This window comes from Aotus nancymaae, unplaced genomic scaffold, assembly GCF_030222135.1.
Source record: "Aotus nancymaae isolate 86718 unplaced genomic scaffold, 86718_ANA_hifiasm-v0.15.2.pri h1tg000038l, whole genome shotgun sequence".
Classification (NCBI taxonomy): domain Eukaryota; kingdom Metazoa; phylum Chordata; class Mammalia; order Primates; family Aotidae; genus Aotus; species Aotus nancymaae.
This window is the reverse complement of record NW_026988452.1, coordinates 5,228,849-5,244,339: the sequence shown is the minus strand read 5'-3', so window position 1 is coordinate 5,244,339 and position 15,491 is coordinate 5,228,849. Positions and strand designations below refer to the sequence as shown.

Here is a 15,491-nt window from a genome sequence, read left to right as displayed (position 1 = left end):
TACGACCCCCGGAAGGTCTACCTCAGTTCGCCGCCCACCTGCTACCACCACCACCAGACCTCGAGGGCGGCGCCGCGGACCTCTCTGGATATCAAAAGGCAGATTCCGACTTCCCAACCTCCCCCCTGCCTCCCCCCACCCGAGACCGCGAGGGTAGAGGTGGACGCCCCCGCCTCCGCACTTTTGCGCGGGGCTCCAGATTGTAGGGCAGGGCGGTGCTTCTCGGAAAGCGAAAGCCCGCGGGGCGGGGCGGGAGCCGTAGGCGAAAGAGGAAGCGCTGGCAGACAACGCGACCCGTCCGCGCCGCAGCTCCAGGACAGCCCGCCATGGCTGCAGAAGGTCCCGGCGCGGGGTCTGTGGCCCCGGTCTTCTCCACATCCTCCCTGCCCCTGGCTGCTCTCAACATGCGAGTGCGGCGCCGCCTGTCGCTGTTCTTGAACGTGCGGACGCAGGTGGCGGCCGACTGGACCGTGCTGGCGGAGGAGATGGGCTTTGAGTACTTGGAGATCCGGCAGCTGGAATCGCACGCCGACCCCACGGGCAAGCTGCTGGACGCCTGGCAGGGACGCCCCGGTGCCTCGGTAGGCCGACTGCTGGAGCTGCTCACCAAGCTGGGCCGCGACGACGTGCTGCTGGAGCTGGGACCCAGCATTGGTGAGGACGTCCCCTTCCTGGCCTCGTACCTGGGGGGTGAGGAGGCTGACTTTCCGCGGCCTCAGCATCCTGTCTCCCCTGAAGAGACCCCGTTTCCCCCCTCGAGGGCCTGGAGAAGCTTGCAGAGGGAAAACTATGCGGGTGCAGTTCCTTCTTAATAACCGGGACCTGCTAGGGACTGGAGAAAAGTCCGGAGAGGCGGAGATGGGAAGGAAGCAGCTTAAGCAGAGGCTTTCAGGTAGGGCCAGGAGTCGGAATCAGGCTTCTGTGAGGGCGTCTGGACTGTTTCAAGTAGAGCAACAGGAAGGACAGGCGGGGGTACTAACAGTGGACTGTCTTAGAAACCTCAAGTCCTGGGGAAGTGCAGCCCTTCCTGCTACTCACTGGCACTTACATAACATACACGCATAAGCGTTGGGTACAGCCGCCCACAGTCAGGCATACCTTGCTGGGTTGGAATCACTGCCCTCACTGCACCATAGCCAGTGGGTTAGTCTCCCGAGCCTTTCTGGCATGCTCAGCCCCTTGCTCACATGTGCCCTGGATCCCAGAAGAAGCAGACCTACCTTGGTACCATTCTCAGGATCCCTAGGAAGGGACAGAGATACAAACCTGATCTTCATGGCCTTCCAGAAAGACAAAACACCACTGACATCCCTTTGGATCAGTTAGAGCCAGTGGGAGCTCAACTTCTCAGAGCTGTTGAGCTGCTGATGGCACCAGTGGGCTGGGGAAGCCCTGTAGAACAACCCTGCCATAGGAGGTGGGCAGGGGCTGGATCCTGACTGTGGGTAGAGAGGTGGGCACTCCTGGGAACCCCGCCATACCCTGTCTCTTCCCCACAGAGGAGGATTGCCGAAAGTATATCTTGAAGCAGCAGCAGGATGAGGCTGAGAAGCCCTTACAGGTGGCCTCTGTCGACAGCAGTGTCCCACGGACAACAGAGCTGGCGGGCATCACCACACTTGACGACCCCCTGGGTAAGAGTCCAATACTGTTCCCATGGGACAGGTGGAATAGGACAGTGTGGTGTTAAGAGCATGGGTGTTGGAAGCATATGGGCTGTGGGACCTTGGGCAAGTCACTTAATCTTTCTAAGTCTCAGTTTCCTCACCTCAGAAATGGAGATAATAATCCTACCTCTGGGTTGCTGTGAGACTCTAATGAAATGATACCCACCTTCACGGGTGTGGTGGCTCATGCCTGTAATCCCAACACTTTGGGAGGCCGAGGTGGGTGGATCATCTGAGGTTGGGAGTTCAAGACCAACCTGGGCAACATGGCGAAACCCCGTCTCTACTAAAAATATAAAAATTAGCTGGATGTAGTGGCTCACACCTCTAATCCCAGCCACTAGGGAGGCTGAGGCAGGAGAATCGCTTGAAGTTGAAAAGTGGAGGTTGCAGTAATCTTTCCTCTCCTGGGAAGGGCACTTTCTCTGAGGAGTATCATCTTGGGAAGGGTGTGAGGCCCAGGGTTGCCTAGGCAGGGGACTCTTGGCTGGACCCCTCCCAAGCCTTCCCATGGAGCTCTGACTACCACCCTGTGCTCTGCACCCAGGGCAAATGCCTGAGCGTTTCGATGCCTTCATCTGCTATTGCCCCAGTGACATCCAGTTTGTGCAGGAGATGATCCGGCAACTGGAACAGACAAACTATCGACTGAAGTTATGTGTGTCTGACCGCGATGTCCTGCCTGGCACCTGTGTCTGGTCTATTGCTAGTGAGCTCATCGAGAAGAGGTTGGCTAAGGTCAAGGGTGGGTGGGTGGGTGAGTGGGTGCATGAAGCCCTGCCCAGTGGTCCAGATGCTGGGCATCTCCTCCTAACTGTGCACTGTCCAGCCTGGGCACAGCGGGCCCCTCCTGAAGCTATTCTCAGGCGGTATGCTGGACTAAGTTGCTACAGGACCTGCAGCCTACGCACTCTCCCCTAGGTGCCGCCGGATGGTGGTGGTTGTCTCTGATGATTACCTGCAGAGCAAGGAATGTGACTTCCAGACCAAATTTGCACTCAGCCTCTCTCCAGGTAAGCTCAACCCTGGTCTGGCTAGAAAATGAAGGAATGAGTAGGTGGGGCCTCTGGATTGTCAGCCTTCCCTCCCCAAGGGCTATGGATGCAGTACCAAAGAACTTGTGAAGACCTCTGTACACCTGAGCTCGTGTGCATGTGTGTGCCTTTTTGTGTGAGTGAATGTGTGCCAGGGGTGCTTAGATGGGGGATGGCTGTTGTTAACCCCTGGGTTGAAGACTGGGCCTGTCCCACCATGGGGCAAGGGCCTGATGCCAGCATGGCACCCCTTTTCTTACAGGTGCCCATCAGAAGCGACTGATCCCCATCAAGTACAAGGCAATGAACAAAGAGTTCCCCAGCATCCTGAGGTTCATCACTGTCTGCGACTACACCAATCCCTGCACCAAGTCTTGGTTCTGGACTCGCCTTGCCAAGGCCCTGTCCCTGCCCTGACGACTGCTCTGGGACTCTGGGTGTGTGTGTATCTGTCTGCCTGTCCATGCACTTCTGCCCTGCCTCCTCTGGTTGTAGGAGGAATCTGTGCCCTACTTGCCTCTCAATTCCTGGAGATGCCAACTCCACAGACACATCTGCCACAGCTGGACATCATCTGGACATCATATTTTACGTCCTGCATGGAACCAGTGGCTGTGAGTGGCTTGTCCACTTGCTGGCTTACCAGCCAGGACGGTATGGAACAGGACCAGCTGGGACTAGCAGAGCCAGCTCTGAGCTATTCAAATACCTTCAGTCTTAGTTTCCCCACCTGAACAGTAGGATGAGGAGAACAGAGAGTAGCTGTGTTTGAATCCCTGTAGGAAATGGTGAAGCATAGCTCTGGATCTCCTGGGGGTGACCAGTCTTGGCTGAGGGAGAGCTGGCCGCTGCTGGGACCATGACACTGCTGGGGCAGCTGCTTCCACAGTGATGCCTCCTGATGCTCCAGTGCCTCTTGCTCGCCTTCCGTTCCACTTCCTCCTTCCTCACAGGGCAGGTGGGGAAGCAGGCTGGCCCAGCACAAAGGGATCCCACCTTGAAGCTTATTTCCTAATGAGTCTACCTCTTATCTGCATCTTTGACACCTCCCAGCTTCTGCCCAACTTTCAGCAGTGGCGAGTCCTCGAGAGACTGGCCTGAGCAGCCCGAGCTGCTTTTCATTTCTACCTGGCAAGATGCTTGTGGTCATGCCCTCAGCTACACCTGGCATGAGAAGGGATCCTGGCCTCTGGCATATCCATCAAGTATGAGTTCTGGGGATGAGTCACTGTAATGATGTGAGCAGGGAGCCTTCCCCACTGCACCACCCACAGAGAGCTTTCCCACCAGCTTCGTACCTTGGTTGCCTTATAAAGTTGTTTGTTTACAAACAGCGATCATACAAGACCGCCTGCCCCAAAGCTTGCGGGTACATGGGCACATGCAGACTCACACACAGACACACACATGTATGTAGACACATACTCTCTCACACACAGGCACCTGCACACGCACGTTCCTTTAGGTACAGGTCCCAGGAACAGCTAGATGGGAAAGTCCCACCATTGAGGGAGCCTAACCATGTCCCTGAACAAAAATGGGGCACTCTTATATTCCTTTTCTCTTGTGTCCCTACTCAGTGAGACCAAACTCTGGAAAGGACCCAGTGTACCAGTATTTATACCTTTAATGAAGCACAGAGAGAGGAGGAGAGATGCTTAAACTCACAGAACAATAAACTACAGACACAGCTGTCCTCTCTCTCTCTCTCTCTCTCTCCCTGCCCCCTATAGAGTGATTTGTACATTACCCTCAAACTCTCCTTTGGGGAGAAGATGTCATAGTCTTAGGTGTCTGTGCCCCAGGGCAGATCTTAGGACCCTAAATCAAATAGAAAATGCATCTCTGCTCCACTTCCAGCTAGGCTGGAGCAAGGTGCCTTTTCTCAGGATCTTGGAAGGGACTGGAGGCCCCTCTGCATGATCTTGTTGAAGCGTTTAGCTGCCGTGCACCTGTCCCCCTTTAACACTGGGCATTTTAAAGCGATCTCTAGAAGTATCTTCTACATGTTTTGTATGCATTATAATAATTTCAAAGATATCTGAGAAAAGCCTGTATTTGCTATTCTTCCTGTATCCTGGAATACATCCTGTATCTTGGTTTATAATAAAGAATATTCGACCTTGGGAACGTTTGTGTGTATCAGTGGAAGAGGTTTGGAAACAGTAATGTGGGTAAGAGAATCTGGTCTACTGGGTGGGTTCCAGTGTATTTGGTAGGGGATTCCTGAAAGCTGGGCCTCTCTCCATTGGTTCAGTCCTCAGCAGGGCTGCACGCAGAACCAGGAATACTGACCTCAGCTGCAGACATTCAGGAGACTGCCCTCCTCCGGCCATGTTTGATGTTTTCTGGGTTGTGCCATGCTCCTGGGTCCTGGCCCAGTCTTTGAGTAGGGGCTGATCCAGGCTCCAGAGAGAGTCTGGAGGACCCCGCACTCCAGCCACTGAGCATTGTGCTGTCATTCCTAATGATCTTCTTTGGGCATATCTATGTTAATCCTAAAGGTACTGATCTATTTTTAAAGAAAATTTATTGCTTTTTCACTGTTCAAGAAAATTTGGAAAATATAAAGAAAAAAACTCACCCATAATAATCCAAGAGAGAAACTCTAGTGACATTTTAGAGTGCTCAGACATTGTCAATGACAGTAGCTTTTGTCTCAGTGGTCTATCTGCTTCCATGTCCTGGCTCCTGAGCCACCTGGATGCTGTAAGTCTCCCCAGCCTTGTCCCTGTGCCCTCAGGGACTCCTGGGAAGGCCCTGTGTACTCAGAGAACCCCTGAGGCTGAAGCTTTCTCTCCAGCATCCCCTGAGGAACAGAGCTACACTGTGGCCCTGGCAGTGCCCCCCGGATCTGTCCTGTGCTGCCCATGGCTAGGGACACAGTCCTGGGCTGGTCCCCTTGTGGGATAAGCATCTCTTCTCTCAGGCCAGGCTGTTGACCCAAATGTGCTCTCCCCACCCCATCTGAGCCTCACGCTCCTCACACCTCCCTGTCTCCAGTGTCTGCCTTCCCATTAGCTGGGTTCCCAAATGTAGATAAAGCTTCCTTTTCTCATTTTCAGTTTTAGTCCCCTAGGAGCATTTAAAAGAGAAACTTTCCTTTTTCAATAAGGAAAATTGTAGGGCTGTTGGGCCCCATAGGGTCATGGGATGTCCCTTATGCTGTGCTGAGGTGCAGGATCCAGGAAGTAGAGACAGGATGAAGAGCAGCTGGACTTGGGGGGCCACGCAACCTGTGAGTGGAGATCAGTGAGAGCTCCGAATGCCCAGAAGTGTCTCTATTTCTTAGGTACAAGCAGGGGGCAGGGTCGTCAGTGAGGTCATCATCTATAGGCTTAGTAATAGGGCATACATTATCACATGAGTCACAAGCGAGGGGGCCACCCCATTATGTCACCTGGGCAGAGAGGTGGGCCGTGCACAGTAGGGGGCCGTGCCGTGTGCAGTAGTAGAGGGTCATGTACAGTAAAGGGGTCCATCCCCATTAGGTCACTGAGGCAAGGAGGTGAGCTGTATGCAACAGGTGTCATGCGCAACACTTCTTATCTGGGGACTGGAGACTTCAAAGGATTTCTAATAGAAGGATACTGTAAGCCAATGCAGTGGGAGCTGACAGACTCGTGCTCCTCTCTTGAGATATTTATGGGAGGATGATTTGAGCTAGCACAGAAGTGAGAAAAGACTGACAGGGTGTAGAGCCTCCATGACTGGTCACACCAGAGGGGTTCTTCTCCCTCGGTTATTTCCAGGATCTCAGGCCTGAGGCCTACTTACCACAGGAACTGGATGCAAGGCACTACAACTCCTTTATCAGGAGGAGAGGCTCTTGCTCCAAGCCTGCCATACAGCATATGCCCTTTCAGGCAGGGACGCCACCACCTGGTTCTTTGGTTCTTGTCCTGGTCTGGCTGTTTTCCCATTCTAGGCATTCCTCCTACTACAAACTACTATATGGTTATATGGAAAGATTATGTAAATCAGCACTAAATGTGTCAGTACAGCTCTGACTACAATACCTATATGATTATATAGAAAGATTTATGGGACTAAGTATGATTTTTATATATAATATAACCTAGATATAGTAAGCAGTGAGTTATGCTTCAGGCACTAACTATGCCTGGGGTCTGCACAGTTCTCCTTCCTCAGTGCCCCTAGGGGGTGTTACCCACAGAAAATCTACTGCTAAAATTATTAAAGGTAAAGCAGGAAACTTTGGAGGGCAGCAGCAAAGTTGAAATTCAAAACTACGATTCTGCATAATGATGGACCTGTATTCCGCCACAAGTCAATGTCCAGGGAGAAAATTAGGGATAGGAATTTCCTCTAGATTAGATAAGACTTGGGTCATAACAATCAAATGTACTAATATAGTATGACTTTGTTGGATGCTGGTTCAAACAGACCAGTTGTAAAAAGACAATATTGGGTCATATTTATATTATGACCCAATTATATATTTATATATATTCCAAATTTATATTATGACCCATTATGTATTTGTATATATTTTCCAAATATTAATCTTACATAAGGGGTTAATTAACCTTATATAAGGGCAACGCTGGGGAGACTACAGCATCCCGGTGGCTCAGGAGCCAGGACATGGCAGCAGATAGACCACGAGACAAAAGCTACTGTATTTATATATAGTTTCCAAATATTAACCTTATATAAGGGGTTAATATTTGGAAAATATATATAAATACATAATTGGGTCATAATATAATAAAGGGTTATATAACCCCTTATATAAGGGGTTAATATTTGGAATATATAAAAAACTCTAACAACTCAACAAAAGAAACAAACAACCTGACTCAAAAATGGGTGAAAGACTTGTACAGATGTTTCTCCAAAGAAGATATACAAACGAGGGCCTGGTGTGGTGGTTCACGTCTGTAATCTCAGCACTTTGGGAGGCTGAGGTGGGTGGATTGCTTGAGCCTAGGAGTTAGAGATCAGTCTGGGCTACATGGCAAAACCCTGTCTCTACAAAAAATACAAAAATTAGCCAGGCATAGTGGCATGTACCTGTAGTCCCAGACACTCGGGAGGTTGAGGTGAGAAGATCGCCTAGGAGATAAAGGTTGCCATGAGCCAAGACTGCACCACTGCACTATAGCTTGGGCAGCAGAATGAGACCCTGTCTAAAAAAAAAAGAAAAGAAACAAGCAAAAAGTAAAAGATATACAAATGGTCAGTATGCACATAAAAATATACTCAATATCACTAATTATGGAAATGCAAATCAGAACCACCATGAGATAGATACCATTTCATACCCATTAGGATGGCTACTATCAAAAGAAAACACCACACAATATAACAAGCATTCACAAAGACGTGGAGAAATTGGATCCTTTGTACACTTTTGATTGGAATATAAAATAGTATAGCTGCTATAGTAAACAGTATGGCAACTCCTCAAAAACTTACAAACAGAATTACCATATGATCTACCAATTCCACTTAGGAGTATATACCCCAAAGAACTGCAGGGTCTTGAAGACACGTTTGTAGACCCATGTTTGTAGCAGCATTATTCACAATAGACAAAAGGTGTAACCAAGCCAACATCTATCTTTTTTTTTTTTTTTGAGACAGAGTTTTGCTCTTGTTGCCCAGGCTGGGGTGCAATGGCATGATCTCAACTCACTGCAACCTCCGCCTCCCAGGTTCAAGCAATTCTCCTACCTCAGCCTCCCAAGTAGCTGGGATTACAGGCATACGTCAGCACGCTCAGCTAATTTTGTATTTTTAGTAGAGACGGGGTTTCTCCATGTTGGTCAGGCTGGTCTTGAACTCCCAACCTCAGGTGATCCACCCGCCTCAGCTTCCCAAAGTGCTGGGATTACAGGTGTGAGCCACCATGCCTGGCCCAAACCAACATCTATCAGCAGTTGAATGGATCAATGAAATGTGGTATATATGTACAATAGAATATTATTTAGCCTTAAAAATGAAAGACGTTCTGATGTATGCTGCAATATCGATGAACTTTGATGATATTATGCTAAGTGAAATAAGACAGGCCAGACAGAGTGGCTCATGCCTGTAATCCCAGCATTTTGTGAGTCCGAGGCGGGTGGATCATTGAGGTCAGGAGTTCAAGACCAGCCTGGCACACATGGAGAAACGCTGTCTCTACTAAAAATACAAAAATTAGCTAGATGTGGTGGTGCATTCCTGTAAGCCCAGCTACTTGGGAGGCTGAGGTAGGAGAATCGCTTGCACCTGGGAGGCTGAGGGTTTCAGAGATCATGTCACTGCACTAACAGACCAAGAATCTGTCTCAAAAAAAAAAAAAGATCACAGAGCAGAACACTGGGCTGGTAAGTGTGGAAGATGTGGAGATGAGGGAGTGCACCATCAATTTAGGGGAACATTGTCCCCACTGGCTGTTTTTTGCCAGATGACACAGAAGAAATGTTTTAAATGCCCTTGGGGATGTCTGTTCTGAGACAATATAGAGTAAAAACACTTCTCCTTATTCCCTCTGCTAAATACAGCCAAACACCCTGGACATTATACAAAACACAAATATAAGGAGACTCTGAAAGGTGGCAAGAAGATAGAATGGTTAGGGACCTCGAGACCTGTGGAATGACATGGCACTGGCCTAGGGTTTTCTTTCTGCCTGTGCCTAATGGATCTCAGACTGAGTGTGGAGAAGGCAGAAACCTATAAACTAATGAGTACAGGTAAAGGGAAAAAAGGAAAAAAGGAAAACCTGCTCTTATTAGCCAAAGGACCAGAAAGGGACAGTCTTGCAAGAAAGAAAATTTGCAGAAAATAACCACTCCAGCTAAACCACAGAAAAACTGTCGTATTACCTCCACCCTGCCAGCAAAGGCCAAATGGGGAACCTAAACGTCCACTCCCACTTGCCTGGGTGTCAGAGGGGGTCTGGTAGAGAGCCAAGACTTTCACCACTGCCCAGCATAATGTTCTCTATCGTGTCAGTGGAGGCCAGATAGGGAGTAGTAACAAGGCACCCTTTCTCCCTCCCAGCCAAGGTGGTATCGGGGAGGCTTAGTGGGCAGCCTGAACTCTCTCCCTGACCCAGCAGTAAGTAGGCACTCTCTCCCTTGCTCTCCCTCACTTCTACCCTGGGATGTCAATAGAGAAACCTGCACTTCTACCTCTACCAGACAGCATTGTTTTGATGTCAAAGAAGGCTAACTAAAACAGAAGATCTAAATGAGATCCACCCTTATAACATAGCATCCCAAATGTCCATGGTTGAAAATCACTCATCGTACCAAGAACTAGGGAAATTTCAACTAGAGCAAGAAAAGACAATCAACAGATGCTAACGCCAAAATGACACAGATGTTAAAATTATCTCAAAAGAATTTTAAAGCAGCCAGTGCAAAGATGCTTCAATAAGTAATTGTGAACATGCTCGAAACAAATTTTTTTAAAGTCTTAGAAAAGAAATAGAAGATATGAATAACTAAATTGAAATGTTAGCACTGAAAAGAAAAAGAAAAAACTTACTACATGGATTCTGTTGCAAGATGTTGACAGTAAAGAAGACAGACCAATAGGAACCACCCAATCTGAACAAAAGAGAGGAATAGACTGGAAAAAAAGTAAGTCTCAGGGATTTGTGAGACAACACAAAAAGGTCTAACATGATGTATGTCATCAGAGTCCCAAAAAGAGAGGAGAGAGAAATTGGAGCTAAAAATGTATTCATATAAATACAGTTAAAACTTTACCTAATAAGGCAAAAAAAAAAAAACAAACCAAAAAACCTCATAAACCTATAGAGTCAAGAAGGTGAGCAAACCCCAAGAAATCCACACCAAGGTACATCATAGTCTAATCTCTGAGAATTAAAGAAACAAATATTGCATTAGCCAAAGAGAAATGATGTCTTACAATAATGAACAAATTTTTGAGTGGCAGCAGATTTCTTTCATCAGAAGCCATAGAGATTGGAAGACATTGATACAACATTTTTAAAAGACTGAAAAAAAAAAAGAACTGTCAACTCAAAATTCTATATCCAGTGGAAACATTCTTCAGGAATGAAGAGGAAATCAAGATATTCTCAGATGAAGAAAAACGACGAGAATCTGGCATTCAACGGCAGGCCTACCCTGAAAGAAGAATAGCTAAAGGAAGATTTTGAAAAAGAAAGAAAGTAATACAAGAAAAAAATCTTGAAAACTAAGAAAGAAGAACAAGAGAAACAGTAAAATATGAGTAAATTGAGTATGCTTTTGTTTTCTTGAATTGTCAAAATTACATCTGATGGTTTAAGCAAAAGATTAGTGGTTATGTGCAGCATAGATTAAGGAAGTTGATAAGCACAGTGGTAATTTCTGCTTGAGGCAATTTCACAAACGAAAAAGAGAAATGAAATGACTACTGGCTGGGAAAAGAAACTTTGGGATCCCCACAATTTCCTCTTTCCTCAAAATATCAAACTCCTCAGGTTACCTGTCCTAAGCACTCCATGCATTGTCTGATGTGGTTTTCAATCTATGTACAGGAAATATTTGAGACAGTTATAAATGAGGGAGAGTCAAAGCACTTAAAGCAAGGGAAGGCCTCTCTACTTCACTGAAACTGATAAAATGTTGACACAAGTAGAACTGTGATAAGTTAACATATGTATAATGTTACACCTGGAGCACCTACTAAAAAATCTGTTCAAACAGATGCTCTCAAACACTATAAATAAATCAAAATGAAATTCTAATTTCATTTGGAAGTGCCCAAATTATAGAGCTGGAGAACAGATCAGTGGCTGCCAGAGTTTTGGGGTGGTGAGGGAGGGGAGTGGGTGTGACTACAAAGAGGCAGAGCTTTAAGATGTTGCAGTACAGTAGCTCTGTATCTTGATTTTGGTGGTGGTTACACAAATCTATACATGTGATAAAATGGCATAGGACTTTACACACGTTATACCAATGTCAAGTTGCTGCTTTTGATATTGCGCTATAGTTACGTAAGATGTATTCACTGCGGGAAATTGTGCTGAGGGACGGGAACCTCCCTGTACTATTTTCGTAACTTCCTATAAATCTATTATTTCAAGATAAAAATTCAATTTTTAATTTAATGTAATTCATATAGTTTAATATTGTATTAACATTAAATTTATTAATTAATAAGTAAATATGTAAGTAAATTTTTTTTGAGATGGGGTTTCACTCTGGTGCCCCAGCTGGAGTGCATTGGCATGATCACAGCTCACTGAAACTGCAACCTCTGCCTCCTGAGCTCAAGTAATCCCCCCAGTTCAGCAACCTGAGTAGCTGGGATTACAGGTGCACACCACCACATTAGGCTACTTTTTTTTTTTTGTAGAGACAGAGTTTCACCATGTCTTCCAGGCTGGTCTCAAACTCCTGGGCTCAGGTGATCCACCTGCCTCAGCCTCCCAAAGTGCTTCTGAAATTACAGGCATGAACCACTGTGCCCAGTCAGAAGTAAACCTATTAATATTGATACTGAAGTTTGCTAATATTTAATACTAATATTTTATATTAATAATATAATTTAATTATTTTAATTAAATATATAAATAAAGTAGAAACAAAAGCCCCTGGGTGCTTATGCAATGACCAAAGCTTAATTTTCCATCTTGATTTTTAAGAAGAATATTTTTCATTATAAAAGTGATCACTGATAAATATATTTATGCATATGTAAAAGTACATGTATTTTTAATCACCATTTCATTTTATATTGAAAAACTGACCAACTTGGTTTTTGAGGACCTACTTATTATATCGGTCCAGGTCAAAAGCAGAATATAAAGCTAAGCTAGGCATGGCTATGTTCTCAAGAAACTTAAAACCCAATGGAATAATTGAGGCACAAACACAGAAGATCTGAAGAACTCAAGAGTTAGACAACAGAGTTCTCCATAACAGATGTGCTGGCTGGTGCCAAAGGCAGTATGTCCTACAAGTCCTTCAGACCTGTGGGAGATCTTGAAAAGATGAGGGGCTTTGAAAGGTGGTAGAAGTGAAAGGGTAGACACCAAGAGGAGAAGGAGATTCAAGCGGCAAGGAAATAATTTAAGCAGAAGGGGAAAGTGAGAGGCATATTTAGGGGCAGGGAATAGACTGGTAGGACAAGACCCTTCAGGTTCAGTAGGAATGACTGGGGGCCCTGAAACTCAGGCTGCAACAGGGAGCATGGATTGTGTCGGGTTAGAAAGGATTTGTTAAAACCAGAGTATGGAGAAAATTAGTTTAGTGGTTATATGCAAGATAGATTAGAGAAGTTGATTAGCACAGCGGTAGTTTCTGCTACAGGCAACTACTCAAGCGAAAATGAGAAATGAAGTGACTGCCGGATAGGAGGGAGAATCTGGAGTCTCCAGAATTTCCTCCTTCCTCAGATCAAATGGCCCATTCCAGTGTCCCTTGTCCTAAACACTCATGCATTAATTCAACTTGCAATAACCCATCCCTGAGGTCATCAGGGTGGGCCCAGGCCAAGGACATATGAGGTAGGTCTCCTGTGGCTCTGGTTCAATGAGGTTCTACTGGTTGCTTATCAGTAAGTGAAAATGAATGTGTTTTACAAACATCAACCTCAGCTGCTTCAGGTGTTACCTCTTTCTAAAACAGGGCTATCCAACAGAAATATAATCTGAGCCACATACATAATTGAAAATTTTCTAGCAGCCACATTAAAAAAAGTAGTAAGAAGCAAGCAAAATTAATTTTAATAACATTTTATTTAATCCAAGGATCTAAAATATATAAAATATATCTAAAATATCATTTACATAAAAACAATATCTCTAAAATATTATTTCAACATGTAATTTATATAAAAACTATCAATGGCCGGGTGCAGTGGCTCATGCCTATAATCCCAGCACTTTGGGAGGCCAAGGCGGGTGGATCACGAGGTCAAGAGATGGAGACCATCCTGGTCAACATGGTGAAACTCCGTCTCTACTAAAAATACAAAAATTAGCTGGGCATGGTGGTGCAGCCTGTACTCCCAGCTACTTGGGAGGCTGAGGCAGGAGAATTGCTTGAACCCAGAAGGCGGGGGTTGCGGTGAGCCAAGATCGCGCCATTGCACTCCAGCCTGGGTAACAAGAGCGAAACTCCGTCTCACAAAACAAAACAAAACAAAAACTATCGATGAGACTTTACATTGTTTTCACATTGAGTCTTAAAAAGGCACTGCATATTTTACACTTCTAGCACATCTCAATTTGGACTAGCCACAATTCAAGTGCCAATCACTACATGTGGGCTAGTGGCTACTATGCATTGGATTGTGCGCCTGTGGAACACTGCTACTCATAGTGTGGTCCCTGGACCAGCAATATCGACACCACTTATTAGAAATGAAGACTCTCAGACCCTACTCCAAACCTAATTCATCACATTCTGTACTTTGATAGGACCCCCAAGTGACTGACATAGAAAGGTTGAGAAGCGTTGCCCCATGCATTTGGGAAGAGAGAGCTAGGATAACATAGTGTTTTTGGCTATCCAGCATCAACATTCCATCTCCTCATTTAGATTCCATGCCATGATTTCCCTCAGTCCCAGCTCCAGACCAAAACCCAAGCCTCAGCACTATGATTGGTTCAGATATGTCATGTGACTTGACGGAATCAGTGAGACCCAATGACTCCTTCGGTAGTTCCCACTGTGATTGAATGTAAAAGGCTTTAAATTCTGGAGCCACTTTGGAACGTGCTGGGAGGAGAGTCATCATGCTCCAAAGTGGCTCCAGAATTTATATTTGTGTATGAAGATTTATGTTTGAAGCCCGTAAACAAGAGAATACCAGATACAGATGACATCATGTGAGCCCCTGCTTCAAGCCTTATTGCTAGAATTTTCAGATATGTGGGCCAGCAAATCCTCTGTTTAAACTAGTTTGGGTTGTGTGCTAGATATTATCTGTCTTCTCCTCCACATCTCCCCTTGTTCTCCACCAGGCTCTGTGCCCCGAGATACTGACTTTCAAGGATTACATCAAGAGGCTCCCCTTGCCCACTGGATTCCTGTTTGGCTTGGCCAATGGGAGGCACCAGTAGGGAGATCAGAGAGCAGGAAGAGAATGAAGTCAGGGTATTTACTCCCTTGGCTCTCTTCTTGTGGGATTGCTGAGGGCTGATTAGACCTCTCTACAAAAGGCTACAGATACTTTCAGGCAGTCTTCTCTCTCTCCTACCTTCTCTGCTTCTAGTTGGCCTTAGTCCTCTTGTTCTGGCAGGCGTAGGAATGACAATGGCTCCTGGAGGTTGTTGGCCCTAGAGTACTGCACTATTCCATTTGGTTTCCCTGCCTATGCCTTTGCATGGCTCTTTGCATGAGGCTCTGTGACCCAATATACTGACAGGCTTCCCTTGCCCACAGGCTTCCTCTTGGTCTTGGCCAATGGGAGGCATCAGTGGGAGATCAGAAAGTAGGAAGAGAATACTTCCTTTATTAAACTGTCCTCAAATTGTCCATTTTGAGGTGCCATTTGTTTCCTGTTAGGACCTGATTAACATAGTAATTGGTATTGGGAGTAGCCTGAAGCCAAGCCCAACTGAGTCCAACATAGGTCAGCCAAATACCAGCTGATCTGTAGACATTGGAACAAGAAGTAAATGCTTAATTTTATGTGCCACTGATATTCTGTGGTTGTCCACACAGCATCTTTGTGGCAATAACTAACCAACGCCCTCTGTATGGTCATGTGATTAAGTTATGGGCAGTGGAATCTAAGAGGAAGTGATATGTTCAACTCTTAGTTTGTAACCTCAACAGAAAGGTGTGTGCCCTCTATTTTAAAAACC

The 15,491-nt window shown here is 46.1% G+C and overlaps 1 protein-coding gene across 2 annotated transcripts; it reads left to right on the top strand.

Moving 5' to 3' along the window:
• The first annotated feature begins 275 nt into the window (after window positions 1-275).
• Window positions 276-4,831, top strand: MYD88 (MYD88 innate immune signal transduction adaptor). Of its 2 annotated transcripts, none has more exons than XM_064360135.1 (5): window positions 276-654; window positions 1,500-1,634; window positions 2,215-2,376; window positions 2,589-2,680; window positions 2,964-4,831. In XM_064360135.1, exons 1-5 carry the CDS (start codon window positions 327-329, stop codon window positions 2,982-2,984), a joined length of 738 nt encoding a protein of 245 aa, XP_064216205.1. In that variant the 5' UTR covers window positions 276-326; the 3' UTR covers window positions 2,985-4,831. The 2 variants fall into 2 exon arrangements, with proteins under 2 accessions (XP_064216205.1, XP_021522263.2); XM_021666588.2 differs by having other exon boundaries at window positions 286-654; window positions 2,215-2,395.
• Window positions 4,832-15,491: the final 10,660 nt, after the last annotated feature.